Consider the following 26750-nt stretch of genomic DNA (forward strand, 5'->3'; position numbering starts at 1 on the left):
AAAAAAAAAAAAAAAAACCAACCAACCCAGGGGGAGGGGTCTGGCACGGAGCTCGAACGCGTTTGTGGCAGGCGCCAAGTTTACTTTGATCACCGGGAAGGCGTGCATGAGGGAGAGATGCTCAGCCCGTGTCCCCACGGTTGACGCGGGCAGGAGCAACTCCCATTCTGTCTGGTTCCCTCCTATGACCGGCCTCACGTTATTGTTAGCAGAGGCTGGGGGACCCGCGACCTGCACAGGGCGCCCAGCACTAGCCGGCCGGTCCGCCCCGGCGCTCCGCGAGCAGCCGCGCGTCGGCAGCCCTGGCTCTGCCCGCCCCCCAGTGCAGGAGGCTCCGGGGACGGACCGGGGAGGCCTCCCGCGGCAGCCCTGACAAGTGTCAGCTGGCAGCGTGCTACCGGGGATGAGCAGCCCGGCCGGGCAGCAAGGCTCCGACCGCACCCTAGGGCGGGAGGAACCCCCACGGCTCGCCTCGCGGGCGGGGACCGAGCCGGCTCCGCCAATGGGCAGCGGAGCCCGCCGGGGGCGGGGGCGGGGGCCGGCGCGCGCCGAACTCCCCGGGCCGACTTCCGGCGGGTGCGTTGCTGGAGCAGCGTGGCGCGGCTTTTGCAGGTGCGTGAACCCCCTCTGTTTTTAAGATGGTGCGTGGACCGCGTGTGTGCTCTGGCTGGTGGGCTTCACCTCAGCGGCTCGTGGTACTGCTGAAACCGGTTTTCGCGGGTTGAGAAGGGTCATGCGCTTTGCACGGCATTGACCGAGGTCGGCCTTGTCCGACTTCCGATTCTGAGACCCGGTCCGGGTTTTTTGTCTATCTTTGCCTTTTAAGACAGACATCGATGGGTTTTTATCATTGTCACTGACGGTCTAGCTGCACCACTTTCGTGTTTGGTTTCCACTTTTTTTTGTTTTGTTGGTTTTTAGAGACAGGGTTTCTCTGTGTAGCTTTGCGCCTTTCCTGGATCTCACTCTGTAGCACAGGCTGGCCTCGAACTCACAGAGATCTATCCACCTGCCTCTGCCTCCCGGGTGCTGGGATTAAAGGCGTGCGCCACCACTGCCTTCGACAATACTTTGGGAATGTTTTTACCAGTAAGTTGCCTACTAATTAACTGACGCCCAAGAAAGAAAAGTCTCTCCAGGTCTCCCAGGTAGTAAAGTCCTTTGATTCCGGAGCACTCTCCTGACCAGTACTGCTGTTTCACAGATTCTGAGTAGTAAATAAAATTGTGTTCTTGCGCTGCTGCTCTTACTCAAAGTATATATAAAGATCTATTGGCGCCAGGCCGTGGTGGCGCACGCCTTTAATCCCAGCACTCGGGAGGCAGAGCCAGGCAGATCTACAAAATGAGTTTTAGGACAGGTACCAAAACTACACAGAGAAACCCTGTTAGATCTATTGGCTTCGGCTATTTCTAAGCAAATGACACACAGAATTGAACTAAAAGCCTTGTATGTGTTGAAGTCTTTCCGTTGCAGGCATCTATGTGCCCCACGTGGCTGCAATGCCCCCAAGGAAACCGGAAGAAGGCGTTCCTTCTCTGGAACCAGAGTTAGGGTGTTTGTGAGCCACTGCGTGGTGATCAAGATTAAGCCCGCCCTCTGCAACAGCACTAAGTGCTCTTAACTGATGAACCACTTACCAGCATGTTTGATTGTCTTTAAATGTGTAATCCCAAACTAAAGGATCAATTTAGAAGTTACAAATGACAGTTTCCTTTTTCCTGTAACCCATCTTCTGCTTAGGTAAATGTCTTGATAACTCCTTTGCACACACCACATTTGGTGCTAGAAGTTGAACACAAGGCTTTATCTAAGCAATAACTTTATTTCTAAACTACATTCTGTCTTTGTTATTGTTGCTCTAGTTTATCCAATGACTTGATAAATTGTCTCTATTCCTAAGGTATCAATTTAAGTAAGCAAAGTCATATAACTAATTAGCGTTTCCTATTTCTGGGTACTTTGTAATATACAATATTTTAATGCTACCTCAGTTCATTCTTAACAGCAAAACGTAAGCAAATGCCAGTAGTCAAGTGAGATATGTTAGGATTTGATTTTGGCTTCTCTAACAGATTTCCAATCCAGGGTATCCCATAAACTCTTAAATCATAAGCCTGCATGTGGTGAATAAATATTGTGTACCCTAATAAAGTTTGCCTTGTGGATCAGAGAAGCAGAGAAAGCCATAGCCAACCTTACCTTGCCATCTTCACAAATCTACTAACTGAAAACCTGAGTCCTCACCGAAAGGATCTCAGCTGAACTGCTTTAGTTCCTATTTCCTCACACCTTATATACCTTTCTCCCGCCCTGCTGTCACTTCCTGGGATTTAAGGCGTGTGTGCTTCCCAGTACTGGGATTAAAGATGTGTGCCACGACTGCCTGGCTCCCTTTCCAGCGTGGCCTTGAACTCACAGAGATTCAGATGAATCTGCCTCCCAAGTGATAGGATTAAGGTGTGTGCCACCACTGCCTGGCCTCTATGTCTAATCTAGTGGCTGGCTCTGTCCTCTGATATCTGGCAAGCTTTATTGGGGTACACACTATATCACCACACTTGCAAGCTAGGGATGACATACAGATGATTTTATCACTTGTTTTTGTACAGCCACCAAACAAAAAACAGTGGGAGAAGCCAGGCGTGGTGGCCCCCACTTGTGACAGAAAAGACCCTGTCTTACCAAAAAAAAAAAAAATGTGGAAAGAGAAACAGTATTAGTGCACTGGGTGGTAATGGCACATGCTTGGATGCTTGGGAGGCAGAGACAGGCTGATCAATGAGTTCAAGGCCAGCCTGGTCTACAAATCAAGTTCCAGGGCGCCAGAGCTGTCACAGAGAAACCCTGTCTCGAAAAGCCAAGGAAAAAGAAAAGAAATGGTTTTAGTGCATGTGGAGTTCAAGTTGCAGTGTCCATGCTAACGAGGTTGCATAGAAACGCACTTGCGCTTGTTTTGTTATGAACCCCTACGGCCCCCTGTTGTTTAGAGCACTGATTAAGGCCAGTAACCTGTGCCAGCTGTTCACACCAATAGTCTTTCTGGACGACAAACACTCACCCATCGATGTGCTGCACCTTCATGCTTTATTCAAGTTCGGCCTCAGAGTTTGGACACTACACAGATAGCTCTCAAATATATTTATTTCCTGCCCTTGACAGAAAAAAAAAAATGTGTACTGTTAATACCTGTTCTCTATACCACGCCAAGATTTAAATTGTTGATGTTTTAAATTTAAAACATCAACACTGGATGTAGCAGCACATGCCTATTGTCTCGGCTACTTGAAATGCTGAGGCAAGAAAATCTCTTGAGCCCAGGAGTTCGGGTCCAGTGTAGGCAAAGTAGCAGGTCTCCATCTCCTAAATAAGTAAGCAGATGTCAAAATCCATTTTCCTGCTAAGGCTTAATGATTATCAGATCTCCCAAAAGAAGACTGTTTATGGATTATTTCTCAGATAAGGCGCTGTATTAGTATAGAGTTGTTTTTTAAATTTATTTATTTTTATTGGTTGGCTAGAGTTTTGTTGTTTTTGTTGTCATAATATTACAGACTGGGTAAGTTACAAAGAAAAGAAGTTTGTTTAGGCTTATAGTTCTGGAGGTGCGCGATCAAGGGGGCCCCTTCTTTCTAGCATCAATGATAGAGCATCCTATGGCAAGAGATACATGGCATGCATGTGTGCATTTCTGTTTGGTCTCTGTCCCACTTATTTAAAAAATAAAATAAAATAAAAAATCTTAGGACTCACTCCAGAGGCAGACATAGCAACATATCTGAGTTCTAGGCCAGCCAGAACTCCATGGTGAGACCCTGTCTTAAAACCAAACAAAAACCTTCTCCACTTTAATCGTAGGTGCTCCACCCTAGTGCCCTTATCTGAACCTCGTCAGTCCCCAGAGGCTCAGTCTCTAAATACCATCGCTACATTATTTCTGCTCTCTACTACCTCACAATATGGATTAAATGCAGCACGTGAAGCTTGGAGGGTGCTCAGAGCCGACCCGGAGCTGAGCTATCATTCTTTCCTTAACTGAACTACAAGCATGCCTACCGCATTTTCACGGCCTTTTATTGTGACTATGGCTTATCATTTCTTTCCAGTTCTAGCCTCCAGGTTTTGATGTGTTTTTTTTGTTTGGTTGGTTGGTTTTGTCTTTGTTTTAGTATATATGAGTTTTCTTGCATGCTTGTTTACCACGTGTGTACCTTGTGCTCAAGGAGGCCAGTGAAAGGGATCAGGGCCCCTAGGCCTCTGGAATTACAGACAGTTGTTAGCCGCCATGTACACTAGGAATTGAACCCAGGTCCTCTGGAAGAGCAGCCTGGGCCATCTCTAGCTCATGTTTTATTCATTGAGGCCCAGTCTTACTGTGTATCCCTGGCTGGCCTGCAACAGAGACCTGACTGCCTCTGCCTCATAAGCCCTGGAATTAAAGGTGTGCACCGCCATGCTGCCATAAGTCCCAATTTCTAAATAATGAACCTCTGGATGAAAATATCACTTGTATAAAAATAAATGATTATGTTAAAATCCCCGTTTATAAATTAAGATTTCTATAGCTGGGTGTGGTAGTACCTGCCTGTAATTCCAACACTTGGAAGATGACTGAGACAGAAGGTTTGCCATGAGTTTGAGGTTAGCCTGAGCAACATAATATGACTTTCTCAAAAACACCAAAAGAATGACTGAGGAGATGGCTCAGCAGTTACCAGCACTTGCTGCTCTTCCAGGGAACTGCGGTTGAGTCACCAGCAGACACAGAGTGGCTCCCAACCACCAAAATAGCAGTACCAGTGGATCCGACAACCTCTTCTGGCCGCCATGGACACCAGCTACACCTGTGGTACACAGACATGCAGGCAAAACACTGGCGGCACACAGGAAAGTTAACAAAATAAACACCACCAGAAAAGAAAAATGGTGCTTTCCAAAAAAATGTCAGTCATGGTTTTCTTCCTACAGGTCTCATTTTGCTTCTGAATTCCTGCTTCGCAGGAAGCAATGGCAGCCCGAGTTCTCGTGATTGGCAGTGGAGGGAGGGAGCATGCCCTGGCCTGGAAACTTGCACAGTCTCATCATGTCAAACAAGTGTTGGTTGCCCCAGGAAATGCAGGCACTGCCTGTTCTGGAAAGATCGTAAATGCTGGTAAGTGTGTCTCCAAGTGGGGGTTGGTGGTTAATATGTGTTGACAGTGAGTGATAGCTCGCATGGGACCTTTAATAAGGTGGGCTGCTATTTAAAATGGTAACGTGAATTCTATCTGTGTGATGAGCATAAGGTATGTATTTTAAGCCTTCCTAACCACTGTGATTGAAAAGGTAGCAGGTGCCTAACGTAGGTTAGAAGCATTTTATGTGTGTTTATGGAAAAAGTTTCTGAGTACATTCTGTGGGTTTGTCTGTTTACTGTGTAACCAACACTGGTGACAAGGACAGTCACATTACTGATGCTGTAGAGTCACTTAACTGGCCACAGTGATAATAGGCTACTGAGCTTCGTTTAACCTAATGCACTATTTGGAATTTCTCATGGTGAAAATTACTAACTGTACCCACAAAAGCAAAACCAGCAATTACCTTAGTTTTAATTACCTTACTAAGGATAGTACTTAGTTTATTTGGTTAACCGAAGATATTTTTGCACATGTGTGGGTTTATGTTTTCTGTCCACAGCTGTCTCCATTGATGATCACACTGTCCTTGCTCAGTTCTGCAAAGATGAAAAGATTGAATTCGTGGTTGTTGGGCCAGAGGCCCCTCTGGCTGCAGGTGAAGTTCATTTCTCTTTGTTACGACACACTCAGTATCAGCAGAAGTTTAGAGATCATTTAGTCCAGTTCCTGGGTGGGGATTCATAATAACACATTAGAACAGGCTCTTTCAGCCCCTGAAAGCTGGTGGGTTCCAGGGTTTTGGTTCCCCCACCCCAAGCCTTCAATAATAAAATAAAACAAGGATGAAATTGTGTCTTTTTTCTGCTCTGTTCTAGTGTCTTTAGTGATGTGTGTATTCAGCAGGATAAATCGAGATAGTCACATAGAACAATTTACTTTTACTAGGTTGGTTGTTTGTTTGTCTGAGTGTTTGTTTTGGGATGAGGTCTACTTAGAGTGCCCAAGTTGATCTACAGTTTGTGGGCTCCTACCCCCTCCTATCAGTTAGCTGGGACTAAGGGGCCACATTGCGTAGCTCTTTTTGTATGCCTAGAATCACCTCTTAGTAATTGTCTGCTAATAAATAAAAGACAACATGGAAAACTTAAGCTAACTACCAGTTCAACTGCCCCTTGACTAACCGTAGATTTAATCTAATCATAATTCATATTCAGTGAAAATCCTTAGGCAGATCGTGGATCACCTAGATTTCAATTTGCTTCTATAGGGATTGTTGGGGACCTGACCCGAGCAGGAGTACGATGCTTTGGCCCCACAGCCCAAGCAGCTCAGTTAGAGTCCAGTAAAAAGTTTGCCAAAGAGTTTATGGACCGACATGGAATCCCGACTGCACAGTGGAGAGCATTCACCACACCTGAAGATGCCTGCAGCTTCATTATGAGGTGGTGTAAGATAACCTCTGAAGACAGGTGCTTCTTAATGTATGTGACTATAAAGTCACTTTCATTCTGAAAACACATTGTCTAAGCTGACCAGTGCTGGTACACACCTCTAATCACAGGAGGCAGAGGCAGGTGAATCTCTCGAGTTTGAGGACAGTCAGGCCTATAGGGTTTAGAGGAACATCAAAAAGACAAAGATAAAAAGGAAACACAGAGTTCAGTTCTGAGGATTTCACGGTTTATATTGAATTAGTTATGGAAAAGGTAACTCTCAATAAAAGTTTCCTTTTCAACACCACAATAAGATGGGATTCTCCAGCACTTGGAAACAGAAGGAAGCAGAATGATCAGTTCAGAGCCAGCCTGGGGTACATGGACCGGCTCTCAAACCAAAAGGAAAACAAAAACTTAGGATTCTGTACATTTCCTGTAAATATCTTGTAGATTATATGTTACTGTCTTCACTACTGAGTAATCTCCAAGAGGAAATACATACTGTCCTGCAGCTGACAAGCACAGTGACATGTTATCACAACAAGTCTTTAGCTTCCCACGTGCTGGGATAATATGTGTGAGTACCTAGATTTTTAAATTTTTTTTTTTTTTTAGATTTTACTATTTTATGTGTATGGGTGGTTTCACCTGCATGGATGGCCTGGTGTCCAACAAGGCGAGAGGAGGGCTTAGATGCCCTGGGATTGGAGTTAACAGACAATTCTGAGCTGCCATGTAGGTGCTGGGAATTGAACATGACTCTATTAAGTATCCTTCTCTCCACATGTAGAAACCTCTGAGAAGTCTGTGATTGCCTCTCCCCTTCTTTACCCTGCCACTCAACATGTTTTCCTTTCAGTGGGGTCAGGTTCTTTTTTTAACCACTTACTTATTGTGTGTGTGTGACTTGTCACCTCCATAGAACCAGAGGACAACTTGTAGGAGTGAGTTCTCTCCTACCACCATGTGGGTTCCAGGGATGGAACTCAGGTCAGCCACCTCGCTGGCCCAGGCTCGTTCTTTACTCACTCTTCATCACACAGGGTTTCTTAAGCACTGAGTACTGTTATTATCCTAGTAGCCAGATGCCTTGGGTCAGTGATGGCTGTGTTACTTTGGTTAAACTTCCTTCCAGATTTCCAATCCCACTCCATTGCTTTGTGTGTTTCTGGAAATGGTCTGTGGATATCTATCTGCCTGTGTTTGTCTCACGAGGCAGTATCTTTGACTTAAGTGAGATTCTCTGCTTTGTACCTTACAGATTATTTCATGTCTGCTCTACAAATCTGCTTAATTTTTAAAGAGTATTGTTTATTTGACCTCACTATATGTGAAAAAAAGTTGTACGTGCTGTATGATCAAAATTATAAAGGAATATATGAGAAAAAAATCTTGACGAGAAGTACCCGAAATGATACTGGAGTAATATTTTGTCTGTGTGCATTTTAATTTTGCTGAAGCATACTATTACAAATCACCAAACAGTTTAAATGCTTGCATTATGAGGATCTTGTTGTATGATCAAAGCTGCCCTGTCTTCACAGCGCCAACTTTCCTGCTTTGGTTGTGAAGGCCAGTGGCCTTGCTGCTGGGAAAGGGGTGATTGTTGCAAAGAGCAAAGAGGAGGCCTGCAGAGCCGTGCAGGAGATCATGCAAGTAGGTGGATGCTTCCGAAAGGTTTGTTCTCTGTGTATGTGAATAAATACTGCAAGTTTACAAAGTGGCCTCCAAATGTCCCAAACACACTGGAATGTTGCTTTTCCTTGTACTGTGTGTCGTCCATTTCTAGAAAATGGCTAGTGCAGAGCTATGCCAATTCCTAAACCATGGCTCATTCTTTTGAAGTAAGTTCTAACTTAATGGAAGGCAGAGAGTCTTTGACCCATGGGATTTGCAGATAACTCCACGCATCCATGAGAACAAAGGCATTTGTCCTCTGTGTTCCAAGTGTTAACAAAAGCAGAGTGGTTGATAGATACACTATTTCTTCATAATCCATATCAATGATTACGACGTAACCTCTTAGAGAATTCTATCTTCACATCCGTGGTTTTGTTTAATTTTATAGACAAAACTTACATGGTCATACAGGAATAAAGATCAAATGATGATCAGGAAAGTCAGAAATGTGAGCTCTGCCTGCTGCCAAACCATAGACCCGGGAAATTCACATGTTAGATCTTCGGGAAGAAGTTCCAATGCTCGTGTGCTTTAGGATTTACAAAGCCCTTTATCTTTAACTACGACAGGAAAAGTCTTTTGGAGCAGCTGGAGAAACGGTTGTCGTGGAAGAGTGTCTGGACGGGGAAGAAGTGTCTGTACGTACAGCCATCCCTTTGCCTTTACCACGCCCAAAACACACTCCATTTACTGTTAGTGTCCTCTGAGAACAGGAGCCCAGCAGTTTAAAACAGGATTTGCACACTCTTAAGATTCAGATGAGAAAACCTGTGTTCTCTTTTAATCATCCCCTAGACTAGTGGTTCTCAACCTTCCTAATGCTGTGACCCCTTAATACAGTTCCTCATGTTCTGGTGACCCCCCAACCAAAAAGTTATTTTCATTGCTACTTCATGATTGTGATTTTCTACTGTTAGGAATTGTACTGTAAATATCTGTGTTTTCCGGTGGTCTTAGGAGACCCCTGTGAAAGAGTCGATTGACTCGCCACCGCCAACAGTCGCATCCTGTCATCCCAGGGGTCACTAGTTGAGAACCACTGCCCTAGACATTAGTGGGGACACTTGGATGTAAGTCACACTGTGGGGGTTCTATACATTCAAGGTCTCTGTTTCACATAGAGCTTACTACACAGTAAGTGCTGGAATAGCATCACCGTATATACAGCATGAGTGCCTGGCGGTCTCAACAGTAGGCAGGTTGGTATTTGTCCTGGGCAGAAGCCCAGACTGTCCCTAGGCAGCTGCAATGACAGCTCCTTTACTAGTTGGATATCCAGGAGCTTCTGGTTCCTGCCATGTAACTTGGAATTATTATTCAAGTTTCCTTCAGAAACGGAAACTTTTCCTCTAAGAAGAGTCCTGTTTGACTTCCTGACTAATCTGTTTTCTCCACAGTGTCTGTGTTTCACTGATGGGAAGACAGTGGCCCCAATGCCCCCAGCACAGGACCACAAACGATTGCTGGATGGAGACCAGGGCCCCAACACAGGGGGGATGGGAGCCTATTGCCCAGCACCTCAGGTACTGTATGCTCTCACTAATCAGCAGTCTGGCTGTCTTTCAGATGGGAAGTCACCTCTTTGGGTCTCTAATAACCGCTTCTGAAAGGCTTTGAGGAACTAACCGCCAATCTAAGAAACAGGAACTACGATGAGGACTGACTGTATCCTCTCCCAGCTTGTGTACACTCGTATTTTACTCCCGTGAGACCTAAAGTTATTCTCTTCCTCTTGGGATCCAGGGCCCAGCACATAAAACAGATATGTATATGTAATGAGTTGAGGTCCAGGACAAGCCATAATTGTGCTCTCTCTACTTCAGACAGGCAGGCGATAGTCCCAATTTCTGGGTAGTTTTGTGTAACAAAATCTGCATTAGCCAGATGTGCTGCACGCCTTTAATCCCAGCACCCAGGAGGCAGAGACTGGAGGACCTCTCAGTTCAAGGACAGCCAAGGCTACACAAAGAATCCCTGTCTCAAAAAAACAAAAAAAAAAAGAGAGAAAAGAAATCTCCATTGTTGAAATAGAATGGATTAGCTCTCTAGAAATCATTTTTATTTGTTCTAGGACAGCCTGGGCTACATAGTGAGACCCTATCTTGAAAAAAGGTAAAGCATCTCTTTATAGGTTTCAGTAGTAGTGATTTTTGAGTCTGTGAGCCTATTTTCCACAGTTAGGCTTACAAGCTCATATGCATAAATATGTAGACTTAAAATTTGCGTGATCTATACTAGAAGAATACACTAAGGAGCATGAGGAGGGGAGAGAACTCTTCATTTTAGCATTATGTCTGAGGAAACTTTAAGTGAGGTACTTGAAGCTGCATATTTTTCAGCCCTAGTGAGGTGAACTGGCGCTCGCCACTGGTACACTGAGAGGAAGTGAGGAGCCTGTACTTCTGTCCTTGACACCATTTACTGGGCTCAGAGCGTTAGTGTTCTGATGTGTGTGGTGAAGTCGTAAGGAAAAGTGGAATAGACAGACACCAATGTTTGCCACAAATGTGTCCTTGAGTAGGAAACATTTTCTCTCTTGGAGTTCTTTCCTGTTCTGTAAAGATAAGGGCCATTGTGAGGGTGTTCTGTTTTGTCTCTCTGTGATCCTGGCTGGCGTGGAACTCTTTGTGTAGGCCAGGCTGGTCTCAAACTCACAATCTAACTTCTTCCCAGGAGTTAGGATTAAAGGAGTACACCTCCATACCCAGCCTGAAACATTTTTTTTTTTTTTTGAAAAGAAATTACATTTCAATGTTTCTGTGTGTTCCCCAGGTTCCTAAAGATTTGTTACTGAAAATTAAAAACACTATTCTTCAGAGAACCGTAGATGGCATGCAGCAGGAAGGTGTTCCTTACACAGGTAAGCAGGCTGGCGAGGATCGTTATATAGGAATGTTCTGCTTTGCCTGGGACCTTGTATCTTTCTACAACTTTATTAAAATGGTTAGTATTAGAAGCTTATAGACAGTCTAGGACGTGGTGGGGGGATTGTAGTTTGGTTGGTAGAACACTTGCCTGGCCTACATGAAGCCCTGGGTTCTATCTCTAGGACCATACACTTGGATATGGTGGGGCACACCTGTAATCCCAGCACCTGGGATATGGAGGCAGGAGGATCAGAAGTTCAAGACTGTCCTCAACTACAAAATGAGTTCAAGCTCAACCTGAGATATGTGAGACTTTGTCTCAAAAAAACAGTTCATAGTCTAGGTGTTATAGTTATAATGCAATGTTGTCATTACATCATTACAGACTCTCTCTCTCTCTCTCTCTCTCTCTCTCTCTCTCTCTTTAATAAAGGAATTCTCTATGCTGGTATCATGCTGACCAAAGATGGCCCAAAAGTTTTGGAGTTTAATTGCCGTTTTGGTGATCCAGAATGCCAAGTGGGTAACAATAAATAAAATACTCCCTGGTATGGTGGTATGTGTCTGTAATCCCAATACTTAGAGGCAGAGGCAGATAGATCTCTGAGTTCAAGGATGGCCCGGGCTACAGAGAAAGACTCTGTCTCTAATAATAATAATAATTTTTAGAAGGAAAGCATTGTTTTGTTCTCACAGTTTATCAGTCTTGAAATAATTGCTTTGGGGAACATTTCAGTTGCTATCTCAATGAATAAAGTGGAAGAAATAAATAAAGGGAGGACTATTAAACTTCATCTCATCTACCATATTGATTCTGTTCTTCCAGGTAATCCTCCCGCTTCTTAAAAGTGACCTTTATGAAGTGATTCAGTCCACCTTAGATGGCCTGCTGAATACATCTCTGCCTGTTTGGCTAGAAAACCATACTGCCATAACTGTTGTCATGGCCAGTAAAGGGTATCCTGGAGCCTATACCAAGGGTGTGGAGATCACAGGTGAATGAACAGTGGCTAAGAGGTTGGGTTACAGTGGAACCGTGACTGGTGGTACAGCAAGCTCCTTCCATGTGAATGAGTGAGCACCTTTTCCTCCTACGGGTCTGAAACCGTCAGATCCTGGAGAGATTCTTGACCACGAGGCTTAGTGTATGTAAAGAACTGCCGTTTATTTCCTTTCCTGCACCAGGAAACATGAGTAACCCAGTCAGGTTTCCGGAGTAACCCCGCTGCAGCCTTGCACTTCCACCTTCCCAGAGCCAGGGTGGTAGTGGCTGTGAGAGAGAACGTTGGCATGAGTCAGCTTTTAAGGACATGAGCTCTACTTCATGCGGTTTGGCCATTAGAGTACCGCTGCGTGCCGGGTCACGGTTTCTGTGGCAGAATTCCAAGTCTGAAAGGGCCAGTCTCTTCCCTTACCCCGTTTTTAACAGGCCGTGAGGTAGCTGCTTGAATGGCATTAGTCTGTAGAAATGAGATTGAGGTGCCAGACAAGTCATGCTTTATGGCCAAAGACCTCTGTGGTCCCTGGCATCCTGTAGCGTAGCATTTATGTGTTTGGTTCAAGAACTTTATTTATTCTCTTGCCCAGAAAAATAAGCAAGAAGTCTATCATCTTGCAACCTTGATGTCAGGAATTGTTTGCTTGTGAACAAGAGAACAGAGAAATGAGGTTGAGCCAAGAGCCTTTGTACTGATGAAATTTCCCCCGAGAAGTGTAACAGTGATTCCAGTCAAGCAGTATTGGACAAACGAGCGAGCGGCCGTAAAGTTTGTGCTGGTGGCACTGTGCTGTCAGAACGCTCAGAGAAACCTTGGCTAGCACATTACCACAGCTGCTCTGGAGGGGGCGGGGAGAGACTGCCGGTGAGAGGGCTGTGTTAAAAACAGTCTCGTTCTCATCTTTAAACCTCTTGTGAAGAAACCTTAACTATGCTGTAGTCCGTGTGTGCCGCCCCCGGCCCCGCCCCATTGGAACTAAGGCTTTGTTCTGTTTTTTTCTCATTGCCCAGAAACTGGAGTTTTTAAAATAGGACCACAGCACAGGATGAAATGTTATTTCATACCTTTGTTGCAGGGCATGATGGTGTACGCCTTTAGTCCTGGGACTTGGAAGGCAGAGGCAGGCAGATCACTGAGTTCGAGGCTAGCCTGGTCTACATAGTGAAGCCCCTGTCTCAACAAACAAACAACCGCTTTGTTCACTCTGCTTTTTACAGGGTTTCCTGAGGCCCAGGCTTTAGGACTCCAGGTATTCCACGCGGGCACTGCTCTTAAAGATGGCAGAGTAGTGACCAGCGGAGGCAGAGTCCTCACGGTAACAGCCGTCCAGGAAAATCTGGTGTCAGCCCTTGAAGAAGCCAGGAAAGGACTCGCCGCTATAAAGTTTGAGGGAGCAGTTTATAGGAAGGACATTGGCTTCCGTGCTGTGGCCTTCCTCCAGCAGCCCAGGTAAAGGTTCCCTGGGAGACAGTCGGGCAAGGTTCAGAACTGGCCTGCGTGGCTCTGGAGGAAGTTCTCCTAGCCCTACGCCGTCATCCTGTAGTCTCTCTGTGGAGCTGACTGGATCTTGGTTTGTATTTTGTTGGAATCTTAACTATTAAAGGCTGAGACAAGAAGGGCATCTCAAAATTGAGGCCATTCTATAGTAAGGCTTTACATGTCTGCCCCCCACCTCCACCCCCCCAAAAAAACTGATCACTGATCAAAGCAATAGTTGAGTAAATGGGAAACTCTTCTTGGCAATAGCTTATCTTTGACAGTTTGTCAAGATTACAGTGATGGAGACTTAACCCGTGAGTCATTGTGTAGTTAAACATTCTTGAGCTTGAGTCACGGATCCTGGTTTGTCCTTTAGCTATTACTTGAATGTGTTTTTAATTACTGATTCATTTATTAACAGATATTTCCTTATGAAATAAATAAATCTGGTTGCCACATGAGTGTTTTGATTTTTTTTTTTTTAAATATCACATAGTATCACATTGCTTTTATTTAGTTTTTCAGTGAGTGTGGGTGTGTATGTGTATGGTGTGAGTGTTTTGCCTGAGTGTATGCATTTGCACCACATGTGCCTGGTGCCCTCGGAGATCAAAGAGGGCATTAGGTCCCATGGAACTGGGCTCAGGGATGGCTGTGAGCCACCATGTGGGTGCCAGGAACCAAACCCAGATCATCTGCAAGAGCAACAAGTACTCCTAACCACTGGGCCATCCCAAAAAATAATTTTTAGCACTAGCTTACGTTGTAGCATGAATGAAAGACAGGTTTTTAAACCCTTCTGTAATATAGTACACTAAAATACTGTGCCAACTCGGAAATTCTCCACCCTAAGACACTGAAGTTTGGTTTGGTTTTTATGTTTGGTTGGTTGATTTGGTTTTGTCTTTTTAAACCAAGTTGAACCACAACACCCTGGCTAGCCTGGAAGTCACAGAGAACTTGCCACCATCCCCAGCAAGGAACTTACTGTTGGTTGGTTGGTTAGTTGGTTGGATGGTTGGATGGTTGTTTTTATTTTGGTCTTTCTGAGACAGGGTTTCTCTGTGTAGCCCTGGCTGTCCTGGAACTCAGAGATCCGCCTGCCTCTGCCTCCACCCCCCAGTACTGGGATTAAAGATGTGTACCACCGCCACTTAAATCTTAACTGTAGTCTGAGTTCTTCAAGATGGAAAAAGTGAGAAGTCACAATGCCAGCTGTTACCTGTAGGTTTTGTGTCCTGTATGAGAGTGACCCTGGACTGCAGGCACTGAGCTAGTTAGCAGTCCTCAAGTTCCCTAGCAGCTTGTCTTAAAACATTTCTGCATCTATCGCTGCATCCCAGTAAGCCAATCTCTCATTTTTCAAGGGGAAACTAATAAATTTGCAATGCCATTCACAGCCTTGACTTCTGCGTGACAGACCTGTGCTTTTATAAAGCCATATCAGTCATGTATTTCCGGCCCTGAGCTATGAGAACTGATAGATGGTACCGTGGGGCAGGAAGAACTCCTGGTTTGGAGGGATTTTCTTTTTTTAATTTTGTTTGGCATTTCATTCCTACTCAACTGAAGTTAGCTGGAAAATGGATGGTGTAAAGCGCTCTATTTAAAAATAGAAGGGGCCAGGCAAGGTCCTTGTCTGTATGTCCGCACTGGAGGGGCTGAGACTGCAGTATGGGAGTGTGAGGCCAGATTAAGCTGTTCCGGAAGAAAAAGATAGAATGGTGGTGTGCAACTGAGAGTCAGGACTGGAGAGTTCCCGTGGGACAGATACACAAAGTTTCCATTTTAATAGGTGAGAAAAAAATGGGGGGTGGTGATCCTGCACCAAATTGTGCCACTCAGTTGACCAGTACACTTAAAAGTGGCTAAGATGGCAAATTGTGTATTTTACTACAATTTAGAAAAAAATTCAAGCCAGGTGTAGCAACTGCAAAGGATGAGATGCACATTTCAGTTCCTAGTGTCTGCTCTAGAACACTTATATCCAAATCTGTGGGGTACAGGCATTGACTTAAAACATTTTGAGCAACTCACTGGATATGAAAACCAAGTGAAATGTCCTCTGCTATTTTTTTTTCCTTTACAAACTCGTGTGTGTGAGTGTGTGTGTTCCCATGTGTGGCCATATGTGAGTGTGTACCTACATGTGGAGGCCTGAGGTTGATATCAAGAGTCATCTCTACTCTCCCACCTTTGACAGATCCTTTGAGAGAGGATCTGTCAATCTAACTCAGCTCCCTGGTCTGGCTAGTCTCCAGCCAGCTTGGTTGGTGATCCCCTATCTCCACTTTCCCAGGATGGAGTTATAGGCAGGCAGCCATATCCATCCAGCATTTCTATGGCAAGTGCTTTATCCACTGAGCTATTTCCCTAGCCCATATGTGTGTTGTTTGTTTGTTTTGTTCAAAATAAAAATATTTGTCCCTGCTGGATGTGGTGTTGCAAGCCTTGAATCCCAGCAGAGGCAGGGGCAAGCAGATCTCTGAGTTCCAGGACAGCCTGAACTACATAGAGAGACCCTCTCAAATAATAATTTTCCCTGGCATTAAGGTGAAATCTTAGTTTTCATTTTCATTTCCTTAGGGGCCTGACTTACAAGGAATCTGGGGTAGACATTGCAGCCGGAAATATGCTGGTTAAGAAAATTCAGCCTTTAGCAAAAGCCACCTCCAGACCAGGTAACTTAGACCCTGTCCTCTACAGATAGATTAGTGGTATTAGGAATTGATTTGGGCCTTCCATTTAGCTGAGGAAAGTTTTTCAAATTATTGCTAGATATCCTCTTAAGTCATTCTTAAGCCAAGCACATCGTCTCCTGCCTTCTTGATCAGTTCTGTGTGTACATGGGCTCTTTTCCCACTCTCAGCAAATGTAGCTCTTATATTAGCCATTGTCAGGAAGAGAGTTGGAATATTCATGTTGGACTCATCGATTAAAATGCAACATGTAACTCGTCTCCTCTCCAACAGGCTGCAGCGTTGACCTTGGAGGCTTTGCCGGTCTTTTTGATTTGAAAGCAGCTGGTTTCAAAGATCCTCTTCTGGCCTCTGGAACAGATGGTGTTGGGACTAAACTGAAGGTAATCAGACACTCGAGATTCAGGGCTTTGTGAAAGAGAAAGGAGACTTTGTCTTTCAAATGACTTTTATGTTTATCAAGTAGCCATTTCTTAACAGCATGCATGCGCTGAAAAGAGCCCCGGCGGCTAACCGTTTATTTTAACCGTGTGGCTCAGGCACACATTTTAAACAGGGTTCCGTTGGTTAAGAGGAGTAGGAAAGGGGTGTTGCTGCATAACCTGTCCTCGTCTGAGGTGTTCTGAGCAGAGAGCAGCCAGTCAGCGGTGGTGGCTGGTCTCTGGGTGAGCTGACGAGATGAAGGCGGCGCTGATCCCCGGTGGGCTTGTCTGTTTTCTGCAGATTGCCCAACTGTGCAGTAAGCACGACACCATTGGTCAGGATTTGGTCGCCATGTGTGTCAACGACATCCTAGCCCAAGGAGCAGAGTCCCTCTTCTTCTTAGACTACTTTGCCTGTGGAAAGCTTGACCTCAAAACGACTGAAGCTGTAGTTGCTGGAATTGCTGAAGCTTGTGGACAAGCTGGCTGTGCTCTCCTGGGTATGATCCATTGACCCACGGGTCCTCCACTGCCTGTCGGTCATGTGGAACTTAATGGGATTGCCATTGCGGAGGAGACTTTAGATCACAAAACAGGAAAAGGAAATGTAGATAAAACGACCTGCGACGTGGGCACGCCTTAATCCAGCACTTGGAGCAGGCAGGCGATCTCTGTGAGTCGAGCCAGCCTGGCTACCAATGATTCCAGAAAGACAAAGTACACAAGAAACCCTGTCTCGAAAAACAAAAAAAAAAAAAAAAAAAAAACGGCCTAACGACCTTCGATCATTTTAGACCTGTCCCAGTCCCATACTCCCTGTCCCAGTCCCATACTCCTGAACTGACAGTCTATCTTCCTCCTCTGTCCACCTCCCAGCTGGGCCTAAAACAGGGAAGATGGTCTCCTAGAGTTGCATATGTTAAAGTATAGTTCCCCTCAGAAGAGACATAAAGAATAAAATGTAACCTGGGTTTTATAGACATAGTTTAACCACATACATGGGTGGAGGGGTTTTAACTATTTCTTCTGTTACATGTCGGGTTGGTGTAGTGGTGTATACCTACAATCCTAGCACTCAGAGGCTGAAGCAATATTACTGAGAGTTTTGAGCCAGCCTGGGCTACATAGCAAGACTCTTGTCTCAATAGAAACATTCACTGCTATGTCTATAGACAAATCAGATCTCAAGACCAAAAATTGCCATTCAACTTTTTTTGTTTTATTTGTTTTGTTTTTCAAGACAGGGTTTCTCTGTATAACAACCTGGCTGTTCTGGAACTTATAGAGGTCCACCTGCCTCTGCCTCCCGAGTGCTGGGATTAAAGGCAATCACCATTAAGCCTGGCTAATTTCAAACATTTTTACAATACAGTTTCTAAGTTGGAGTCTGCTGCCTCCTCCTCCTCTCTATCTTCATGTGATGGGAACACAGCGCTGTGCTCGTGAGAGTCTGCTGCCTCCCCCTCCTCTCTGTCTTCATGTGATGGGAACACAGCGCTGTGCTCGTGAGAGTCTGCTGCCTCCCCCTCCTCTCTATCTTCATGTGATGGGAACAGCGCTGTGCTCGTGAGAGTCTGCTGCCTCCCCCTCCTCTCTATCTTCATGTGATGGGAACACAGCGCTGTGCTCGTGAGAGTCTGCTGCCTCCCCCTCCTCTCTATCTTCATGTGATGGGAACACAGGCTGTGCTCGTGAGAGTCTGCTGCCTCCCCTCCTCTCTATCTTCATGTGATGGAACAGCGCTGTGCTCGTGAGAGTCTGCTGCCTCCCCCTCCTCTCTATCTTCATGTGATGGGAACAGCGCTGTGCTCGTGAGAGTCTGCTGCCTCCCCCTCCTCTCTATCTTCATGTGATGGGAACACAGCGCTGTGCTCGTGAGGGAGGGAGGCTATATGGAGTGGGGCAATTCTGTGCTATTATCTGAAAGATGGAGTGATTGTAAAACTAACTAAGCGGCTAGAGACATGGCTCAGCAGTTAAGAGCACTTGCTGCTCTTCCAGAGGACCTGGGTTTGGTTCCCAGAGCCCACATGGCAGCTCACTGTAACTCCAGTTCCAGGGGATCCAGTGTCTTCTCTGTCCTCTATGGGTACCAGGCACATACATGATACATGCAGGCGAAACACTCATCCACATAAGCTATCAATCATTTTTTTAAAATCAAACCTGTGAAATCAAACCTCTGAACTCACACTACTGTAGACACGTTGTTAAATCCAACTGAGCATTGGCCTGTCAGCGGCGTCTGTTTGAAGGCCTGCAGAGGTGTGGCCTCATCGCTGTATGCATTAGTGCTCTCCGTAGATGTCAGCAGCACGCAGTATGGGATGTAGCTACACACCAGCTGCCTGTGTTAAATGTAACTTCTGTCTGTCACTGTCTGAGATCCGTGAGGATCACAGGATGTCTGTCCTTGTCTCACCAGGTGGGGAGACCGCGGAGATGCCCGACATGTACCCCCCTGGCGAATATGACCTCGCCGGGTTTGCTGTGGGCGCTATGGAGAGGGACCAGAAACTCCCTCAGCTGGAAAGGATCGCCGAAGGGGATGTTGTTGTTGGAGTAGCTTCCTCTGGGCTTCACAGCAACGGCTTTAGCCTTGTGAGGAAGATTGTGGAGAGGTCTTCTCTCCAGTACTCCTCTCCAGCGCCTGATGGCTGTGGTGATCAGACTCTAGGTAAACCAACTCTTGCTGTCCTTCCTGCAGCTACCGCAGGGGTAACCGAGTACCTGAAATGGAAGGACTCCACTGACCTGCCGTTTTCCTGCCTGGGTGACATTCCAGAACTCATGTGCTACGCAAGGCCCCTTCCAATCATCGTCCAGTTCAGAACTGTTTTTAGGTTTGGGTCTCGAATGTGTGGGCTAAGTCTTTATCCCTCCAATCCCCAGGGGACCTGCTTCTAACCCCAACCAGGATCTACAGCCGTTCGCTGCTGCCTGTCATCCGTTCTGGCCATGTCAAAGCCTTGGCTCACATTACTGGAGGGGGGTTGCTGGAGAACATCCCCCGAGTCCTGCCTCAGAAGCTTGGAGTAGATTTAGGTGAGCTCACCAATGGAATTGTCTGATTTACAGAAGGAAAAACATGTACTGTGGATACTGAGTGCACATATGATGTTTCTCTCTACAGCCCTGGCTGTCCTAGAACACACACACACTCTCTCCCTGTAGACCAGACTGGCCTTGAACTCATGGAAACCTGCCCTCTGCTTCTGGAATGCTGGGATTAAGGCCTACGCCACCGTATATAGCCTCTTGCCATGTTTTTTTAGTGCATTCTATTGTGTTTTGACTATGATCTATCACATGAGGTCAAGTGTGGCATTTTTCACTTTGGCATCATGGTGACATTCAAAAAATTTCATATTTTTGAAGTATGGATGTTCAACCCATATAGCCATATTCTTGAGAGCCTTTTTCGTGGTTTTAGTTGCAGACAATCTCACTGTGTAGTCCAGGCTGGCCTTGAGCTTTCTGTCTCGGCTTCCCTGGGGATTACAGGCATGCGCCGCTGTGCCCAGCTTCCTTCTTTTTCCCTCTTCATAAACGCTTCTTTGCTGAACTAGCTTGGCACTCTGACTTCCTATTTAATGTATTGTCTACATCTGCTTTTCATGGTAGCACCATTTTTATGTAGGACTATTCCATTTTATGTATGTACTACTGTTTGATTTTACATGGCTGTTGACTTTTGACCATTGAGGGGGTCATGGTAAGCATTTGTGATGGCTGAGTCTTGTGAACTTTCCCAAGTTCATAGTGGAATTAAACCAGATGGGGGCTGGAGAGGCATCTCAGCAGTTCAGAGCACTTGTTGCTCTTACAGAGGACCCACATGGCTACACACAACCATCCCTAACTCCAGTTCCAGGGAATCTGACCCCTCTTCCATCAGACCAGGTGCTCTGGAGGCAGATGGGGCCCCAGGAGTTCAAGGCTAGCCTTGTCTACATAAGTGAGTTTCAGGTCAGCTAGGACTATAGAATGAGACCCTGTTTCGAACAAACCAAAACGGAGCCAGGTGGTGATGTCACATGCTTTACTCCCAGTACTTGGGAGGCAGAGGTAGGCAGATGTCTGTGAGTTCCAGGCCAGTCTAATCTACAAAGAGAGTGACCGGACAGCCAGAACTGTTAGACAGAAACCCGTCTCAAAAAAAAAAAAAAACAACTTGGGGACGGAAGGATTTATTTCACCTTAACAACTCTCAGGTCACAGTCCATCACTGTGTAGTCAGGGCAGGAGCTCCAGGCAGAAACCTGGAGGTAGTAACTGAACCAGAGAGCACAGAGGAGTGATGCTTACTGGCTTGTTCCCGTGGCTCTTGTTCCCCATGGCTTGCTCAGCCTGCCTGTGTTTCGTTTGTTAGTTGGTTGTTGGTTGTTTTTTGTTTGTTTGTTTTTTTGAGACAGGGTTCCTCTGTGTAGCCCTGGGTGTCCTAGAACTCACTGTAGACCAGGCTGGCCTTGAGCTCATCTGCCTGCCTTGGCCTCCCGGGTGCTGGGATTAAGGCTTGCACCACCACTGTCTAGTCCAGTTGAGCCTGCTTTCTTACTTTACCGAGGACCACCTACCCACTGCCATGGCACCGCCCTTGGTGACCCGGTCCTCCCACATCAGTCACTAAGAGAGTCTCCCCCAGACCTGCCTGTAAGCAAGTCTTAGGGGGCGTTTCCTCCCTTGTGAGTCTCTTCACAGGTCACTCTAGCTTGTGTCTAGTTGGCAAAAATAATCTGACAAAAGCTTTTTTTTTTTTTTTTTTTTTTTTTTTTTTTTTTTTTTTTTTTTTTTTTTTTGGGGGGGAATTGGTTTGGTTTGGTTTGGTTTGGTTTGGCTTTTCAAGACAGAGTTTCTCTGTGTAGTTTTGGTGTCTGTCCTGGATCTCTCTCTGTAGACCAGACTGGCCTTGAACTCACAGAGATCCGCCTGGCTCTGCCTCCTGAGTGCTGGGATTAAAGGCGTGTGCCACCACCACCCGGCTCAGTAGTTTTTGTAAATCCAGTCTTATAACCTGTACACTAAAATTATCCACGTTACTTCATTCCTGATGAATTCTGTGCCTGTGTATGTAAATAAGCCTTTCCTGATGCGCCCAGTAAGAGTTGTGATGTACAGCTTGTGATGGAGGAGGAGCTAAAGTCAGCTCAGAGCCTGAATTTTAGAAGAGATGAAAGGAGCCAGGTATTTATCAGAAAGCTCTCTCCAGCAGAACTGCCCTTTGAGTAGTTCTGCATGGTGGTTAGGGTGCGGCTTATCATCCTAGACCCAGCCAAACTTTTACAGAGGATGGCATGCCCAGTCCCTGGGGGAACCAGTGACTAGCACATCTAGACCATGGGGAGGTTCTAAAGAGCCAGGAAGTTCAGGAAACAGAACCTGCCTCCTAAGTGTCAGCACTGACAAAATACTAATCTGAAAGGACCATTGATAGTTTTACTCTACACAAAATAGCAGAGTCTGGCTATGACTTGTTTTTGTATTCTCTGTATGGGACAATAGAGTAATCGGGCAACTCTTGCTTATTTTGAGATGCTTGCACCTGGAAGATCCCCAAGGTCTTCTCGTGGTTACAGCAGGAAGGACAGCTCTCTGAAGAGGAAATGGCCAGAACCTTCAACTGTGGGGTTGGAGCTGCCCTGGTGGTGTCTAAGGACCAGGCAGACCAGATTCTGCACGACATTCGGCAGCGCCAGGAGGAAGCCTGGGTGATAGGCAGTGTCGTGGCATGTCCTGAAGGTAATAGCTCCTTGTTGGCTTTTAAGTTTAGCCGTTGCCAGAGCATCTGTCTTTACCCAGGTGTGTCTCGTGGTAGTGTTCGCTGATACCCAGCTACACTGCCCAGGATTCTTTCCCTGAATAACGTCACTACACAGACACCTCACAGTTCTGCCCGGAGGTTAAGCTCGAACACCCTGACCGGTCCTGTGTGTTGGTCAGGACCCTGTCAGAAGTGCTAGCATTTGACAGGGTGACAGATAGTCATTCGGATAGCTAACAGTGATAGTCACAGTGATTGTTCCCCTGGCTTCTGTCTGCCTTTCTGCTCTCTGCGGCACAGGTTGTTTTCGGGCAGGTTTCCCCGTGCTGGACAGTGAAACCCTTCAGCTTACACTGCAGGAGGAAGAAGCCTTTCCTTCCTCACACCAGCTTATTTCAGTCCCGCATGGCCTCCCAGGAAGCCAGGGTCAGAGCACCCTGGGAAGGGCTCACTAGTGGGTTGAGGGGCCGGGGAGAACATAGGCAGGCAGCACTTTACGTGGCTGTGCCTCAGTGCACTGGTGTGTTCTACAGCTCTTAGCTGAAGTAGTAATTCTGTATGTTCACCTTCAGTGTGTTCTTAAAGTGAGAAACGGTAATGTTAATTACCCTGGAGTTTTAGTTCCTGTATGCCTTACTTGCAGAATAAAATACAATCAAGTTTTCCTATGATAGTTTTCTGTCATTCCTGTTAACTCATGGCTGTTGTTTAATTTTTTATGCATATAATTGAACTGAAGATTCCCCTCGTGTCAGAATCAAGAATCTGATCGAAACCATGCAAATAAATGGGTCAAAGATGACAAATGGCTTCCAGAGAAGTAATTTCCCTGCCCACCACAAGAAGGCAAGAGTGGCTGTCTTAATATCTGGAACAGGTAAGGCATGGCTTCTCCCTACCACAGAGCTGTGGAGCTCTCCCTCCACCGCCATTGACACAGATGTTACGTATGTTTCAGTATGTTATTTATTTATTTATTTATTATGTATACAGTGTTCTGCCTGCATGTATGACTGCAGGTCAGAAGAGGGCGCCAGATCTCATTACAGATGGTTGTGAGCCACCATGTGGTTGCTGGGAATTGAACTCAGGACCTCTGGAAGAGCAGCCAGTGCTCTTAACCTCTGAGCCATCTCTCCAGCCCCAGTATGTTCTTAAAAGTGAGAAATGGCAAATGTTACTAACCTGGTATTTAGTTCCTGTATGTCTTTCAGAATCAGATGCAGTATTCTGAAGTTGCTTTTATCAAAAGTGAGAGCCCTGGGTAGAAGAGCATGGTGCTCTGTCAGATGGCTGTGGCGTGCCTCTGTTGTTTGCTTTTAGAACCCCCCCACCCCTATCTCCCAGACTGAGCTGGCCGCAGCCATTCTGGTGCAGGGATTTAGGAGTGCTCTGACTGTTTCCCCGAGGGAGCACTGCTCTGAACAGTGTGAGTAAACTCGCTAGGCCCCGAGCGTCCTTTCGGATTCTAGCCCCAGTGCCATGGTCGCTCTACGGGGTTATCGTACGTTTGAGTGTATTTTAGCTCCGGTTTGTGATAAAGCAGAGAGGCCATTCTGAGGAGCGAGGGCAGTGTGAGGAGGCCTGGGCCTCCAGACTGGGAGCTCACTTTTCCCGTTTCCAGGATCGAACCTCCAAGCACTCATAGACAGCACCCGGGATCCAAAGAGCGCCACACACATTGTCGTTGTCATCTCCAACAAGGCTGGGGTCGCGGGCTTAGACAAAGCCCAGAAGGCTGGCGTTCCCACCAGAGTGAGTTCCTACAGAAAACAGCTTTCCTGCGGGCTGCGCCTGGCTGTTGGCTGTTCAGCCCGGAGCCTCGGGTACACCACTGAGCCACACCACCAGCCCCTGCACACTACTTAAACGCATGCTCTGCTTTCATGGGGCCCTGTATGTGGTTGTGAAATCGTGGAACTTCCCTTTTGGGGTGGTGCTGGGTCTGTTGTTCTCCATCCTGCCTGTTCCTCAACTATCCCTGTAGTGGGTACATCTTCACCACTGAAGTGTGGTCCTTGTGAAGGTTATTTCTCTTTTCCTGTTACAGGTAATTAACCATAAACTATATAAAAGTCGGATTGAATTTGACAATGCTGTTGACCACGTCCTGGAAGAGTTCTCTGTAGACATAGTCTGTCTCGCGGGATTCATGAGGATTCTCTCTGGCCCTTTTGTCAAAAAATGGGATGGTAAGCAAATGCCATTTGACATTCCATTGGGAGGTCAGCTGAAAATGGACTCGAGGGATCAACTTTCCAGACGGTCCTCAGAATGGAAGATTTTACCGTAGACTGTATTAGTTCCCTCTGCTTTGGTCGAGGCCCAGACTGAGTTACAGACCAGTTCGCCGAGCTGCTGGCTGCTCTCACTAATCACCCCCGTGACTGCGAGGCCCACTTCACTGTGAGAGAAGTGTCAGGAAGACCCTGTTCCTTGTTAGAGGTTTAGAGATGAGGAAAAGTGATGCTCAGTCCATCCCTGTAACCTGAGCATCCTGAGGCCAAGATGGAGGGCTGCAGGTTCCAGGCCAGCCTGGTCAGATAAGACACACTTCTCAAAAGCCAAGTGAAGGAAGAGGAGAGAAGGAAGAAGGAGCCTGCGTGTCCCAAGACGGGGAGAGAGCTGGGCAGAGATCAGCCTTGATGGGGTGTGTTTGAGGCCAGATTGAAATCCAAGAGCTAGTGGCTGGAGACCTCTCCGTGGTTAGGGCACTTGTTGCTCTTGCGGAGGACCTGGGTAAAATTCCCCGCTCCATGACAGCTCACAGCCATCTGTAACTCCATTTCCAGGGGACCCAACACCCTCTTCTGGCCTCTTCAGGCACCAGGCACATTCATGGTGCACAGACAAACATGCAAGCAAAACACTTGTAAAATAAAATAATAATTAAAGAAAAAACAAGCCGGTAGCTGGGGTTTAGTTCTGCCTGGCATGTACATGCCCTGGTTTGATACCTTGTACCACAGAAGGAAAAGCAAAGACTCATGCTCTCCTGTCAGACAGACAGAAGATAACAAGGAAGGCATTGTTGCTGAAAATGCATAAATGTCTACAGTCTGTTGATCCTTTTTTTGCACTTTATTTACTTTCTTTGTGTGCATGGGGTGGTCCGGGCACCTCGGCTTGCTTGTGGTGGTTGGAGGGCAGTTCATAGGAGTGGGTGCTCTCCTTCCCCTGTGTAGGTCCTGGGGATTGAGCTCTGTCATCAGCCTTTACCCCGTTCTTCCTTAAAAGCTCCTCTGACTGCATCCTGTTGTCAGTCTGTGCGTATGTGGGCTAATTCCCCCAACTGAGTCTCTAAGGTAAACAGAGATGAGCACTTGTTCCTTTAGCAGAATAAAGAAGAGCTAAAATTTCTGACCACTGCTTTTTGCTTTCTAGGGAAAATGCTCAACATCCACCCATCCTTGCTGCCTTCTTTCAAGGGTTCAAACGCTCACGAGCAAGTCCTGGAAGCTGGAGTCATGATTACCGGGTGTACCGTACACTTTGTAGCTGTGAGTATGTTCTTTCCTACCAAACTTGCCTCTCGTGTCTGGATGCAGAACACTGGTTTGAAAACATCTGCTTCCTCTTCCAGGAAGATGTAGATGCGGGACAGATCATCCTACAAGAAGCCGTCCCTGTGAAGAGGGGCGACACCGTTGCGACCTTGTCTGAAAGAGTTAAAGTGGCAGAACATAAGATCTTCCCTGCAGCCCTCCAGCTGGTGGCCAGCGGGGCTGTGCGTCTGGGGGACGATGGCAAGATCCACTGGACCAGAGAGCAGTGAGGCCTGACTCCAGAGGACGGCTGTTTGCTGGGTGCCTTCCGTCTTTTCATGGTGGTCTTGGCCCAGACTAAAATAGCTGCTAACAGAAGACTGTATCCACCAGGCGGTGGAGACACACGCCTTTTATCCCAGCACTTGGGAGGTAGAGCCAGGCGGATCTCTGTGAGTTTGAGGCCAGCCTGGGCTACAGCGAGCTCCAGGACAGGCACTAAAACTACACAGAGAAACCCTGTCTCGAAAAAGACAAAAAACAAAACAAAACAAAAAAAGACTGTAACCCTTACCTGTTACCATTTTTTAATAAACAGATTCATTAAAAACAAAACTTACTTAGCATTTTTTAAGGCATCCACAAGTGGGAGGGTCTAGGCCAATGTACTGAGTACATATGAACCCAGACAAGAGACCACCAACTTAGTGTCTACCACATTTTTCTGCTCCTAGAACTACCTGAATAAGCAATGGCCGCAGCCAGCACAAAGGCAGCCAGCCACCCTTGAACTGCCTGCGAGC

General features: G+C 46.3%; 1 protein-coding gene across 1 annotated transcript; it reads left to right on the forward strand.

Moving 5' to 3' along the window:
* Nucleotides 1–529: 529 nt before the first annotated feature.
* Gart (phosphoribosylglycinamide formyltransferase, phosphoribosylglycinamide synthetase, phosphoribosylaminoimidazole synthetase) lies at nucleotides 530–26420 on the forward strand. The gene is made up of 22 exons (XM_028877102.2): nucleotides 530–612; nucleotides 4969–5152; nucleotides 5680–5775; nucleotides 6388–6562; nucleotides 8101–8212; nucleotides 8806–8874; nucleotides 9634–9759; nucleotides 11009–11096; nucleotides 11537–11622; nucleotides 11930–12098; nucleotides 13319–13550; nucleotides 16167–16261; nucleotides 16553–16662; nucleotides 17003–17201; nucleotides 19127–19378; nucleotides 19594–19746; nucleotides 22234–22440; nucleotides 23202–23339; nucleotides 24087–24217; nucleotides 24513–24654; nucleotides 25847–25962; nucleotides 26046–26420. The coding sequence occupies exons 2-22, from the start codon at nucleotides 5008–5010 to the stop codon at nucleotides 26235–26237; spliced, it is 3033 nt and encodes a 1010-aa protein (XP_028732935.1). The 5' UTR covers nucleotides 530–612; nucleotides 4969–5007; the 3' UTR covers nucleotides 26238–26420.
* Nucleotides 26421–26750: the final 330 nt, after the last annotated feature.

This window comes from Peromyscus leucopus, chromosome 12 (genome assembly GCF_004664715.2).
Source record: "Peromyscus leucopus breed LL Stock chromosome 12, UCI_PerLeu_2.1, whole genome shotgun sequence".
Lineage (NCBI taxonomy): Eukaryota > Metazoa > Chordata > Mammalia > Rodentia > Cricetidae > Peromyscus > Peromyscus leucopus.

What these genes read in the sequence shown, in the direction of transcription:
- Gart (XM_028877102.2), top strand. Translation starts at nt 5,008, where the DNA reads ATGGCAGCCCGAGTTCTCGTGATTGGCAGTGGAGGGAGGGAGCATGCC. An exon ending in CCGTGCAGGAGATCATGCAA is followed by an intron (nt 8,213 to 8,805) that starts GTAGGTGGATGC and finishes TAACTACGACAG; the next exon opens with GAAAAGTCTTTTGGAGCAGC. An exon ending in GCCTTCCTCCAGCAGCCCAG is followed by an intron (nt 13,551 to 16,166) that starts GTAAAGGTTCCC and finishes TCATTTCCTTAG; the next exon opens with GGGCCTGACTTACAAGGAAT.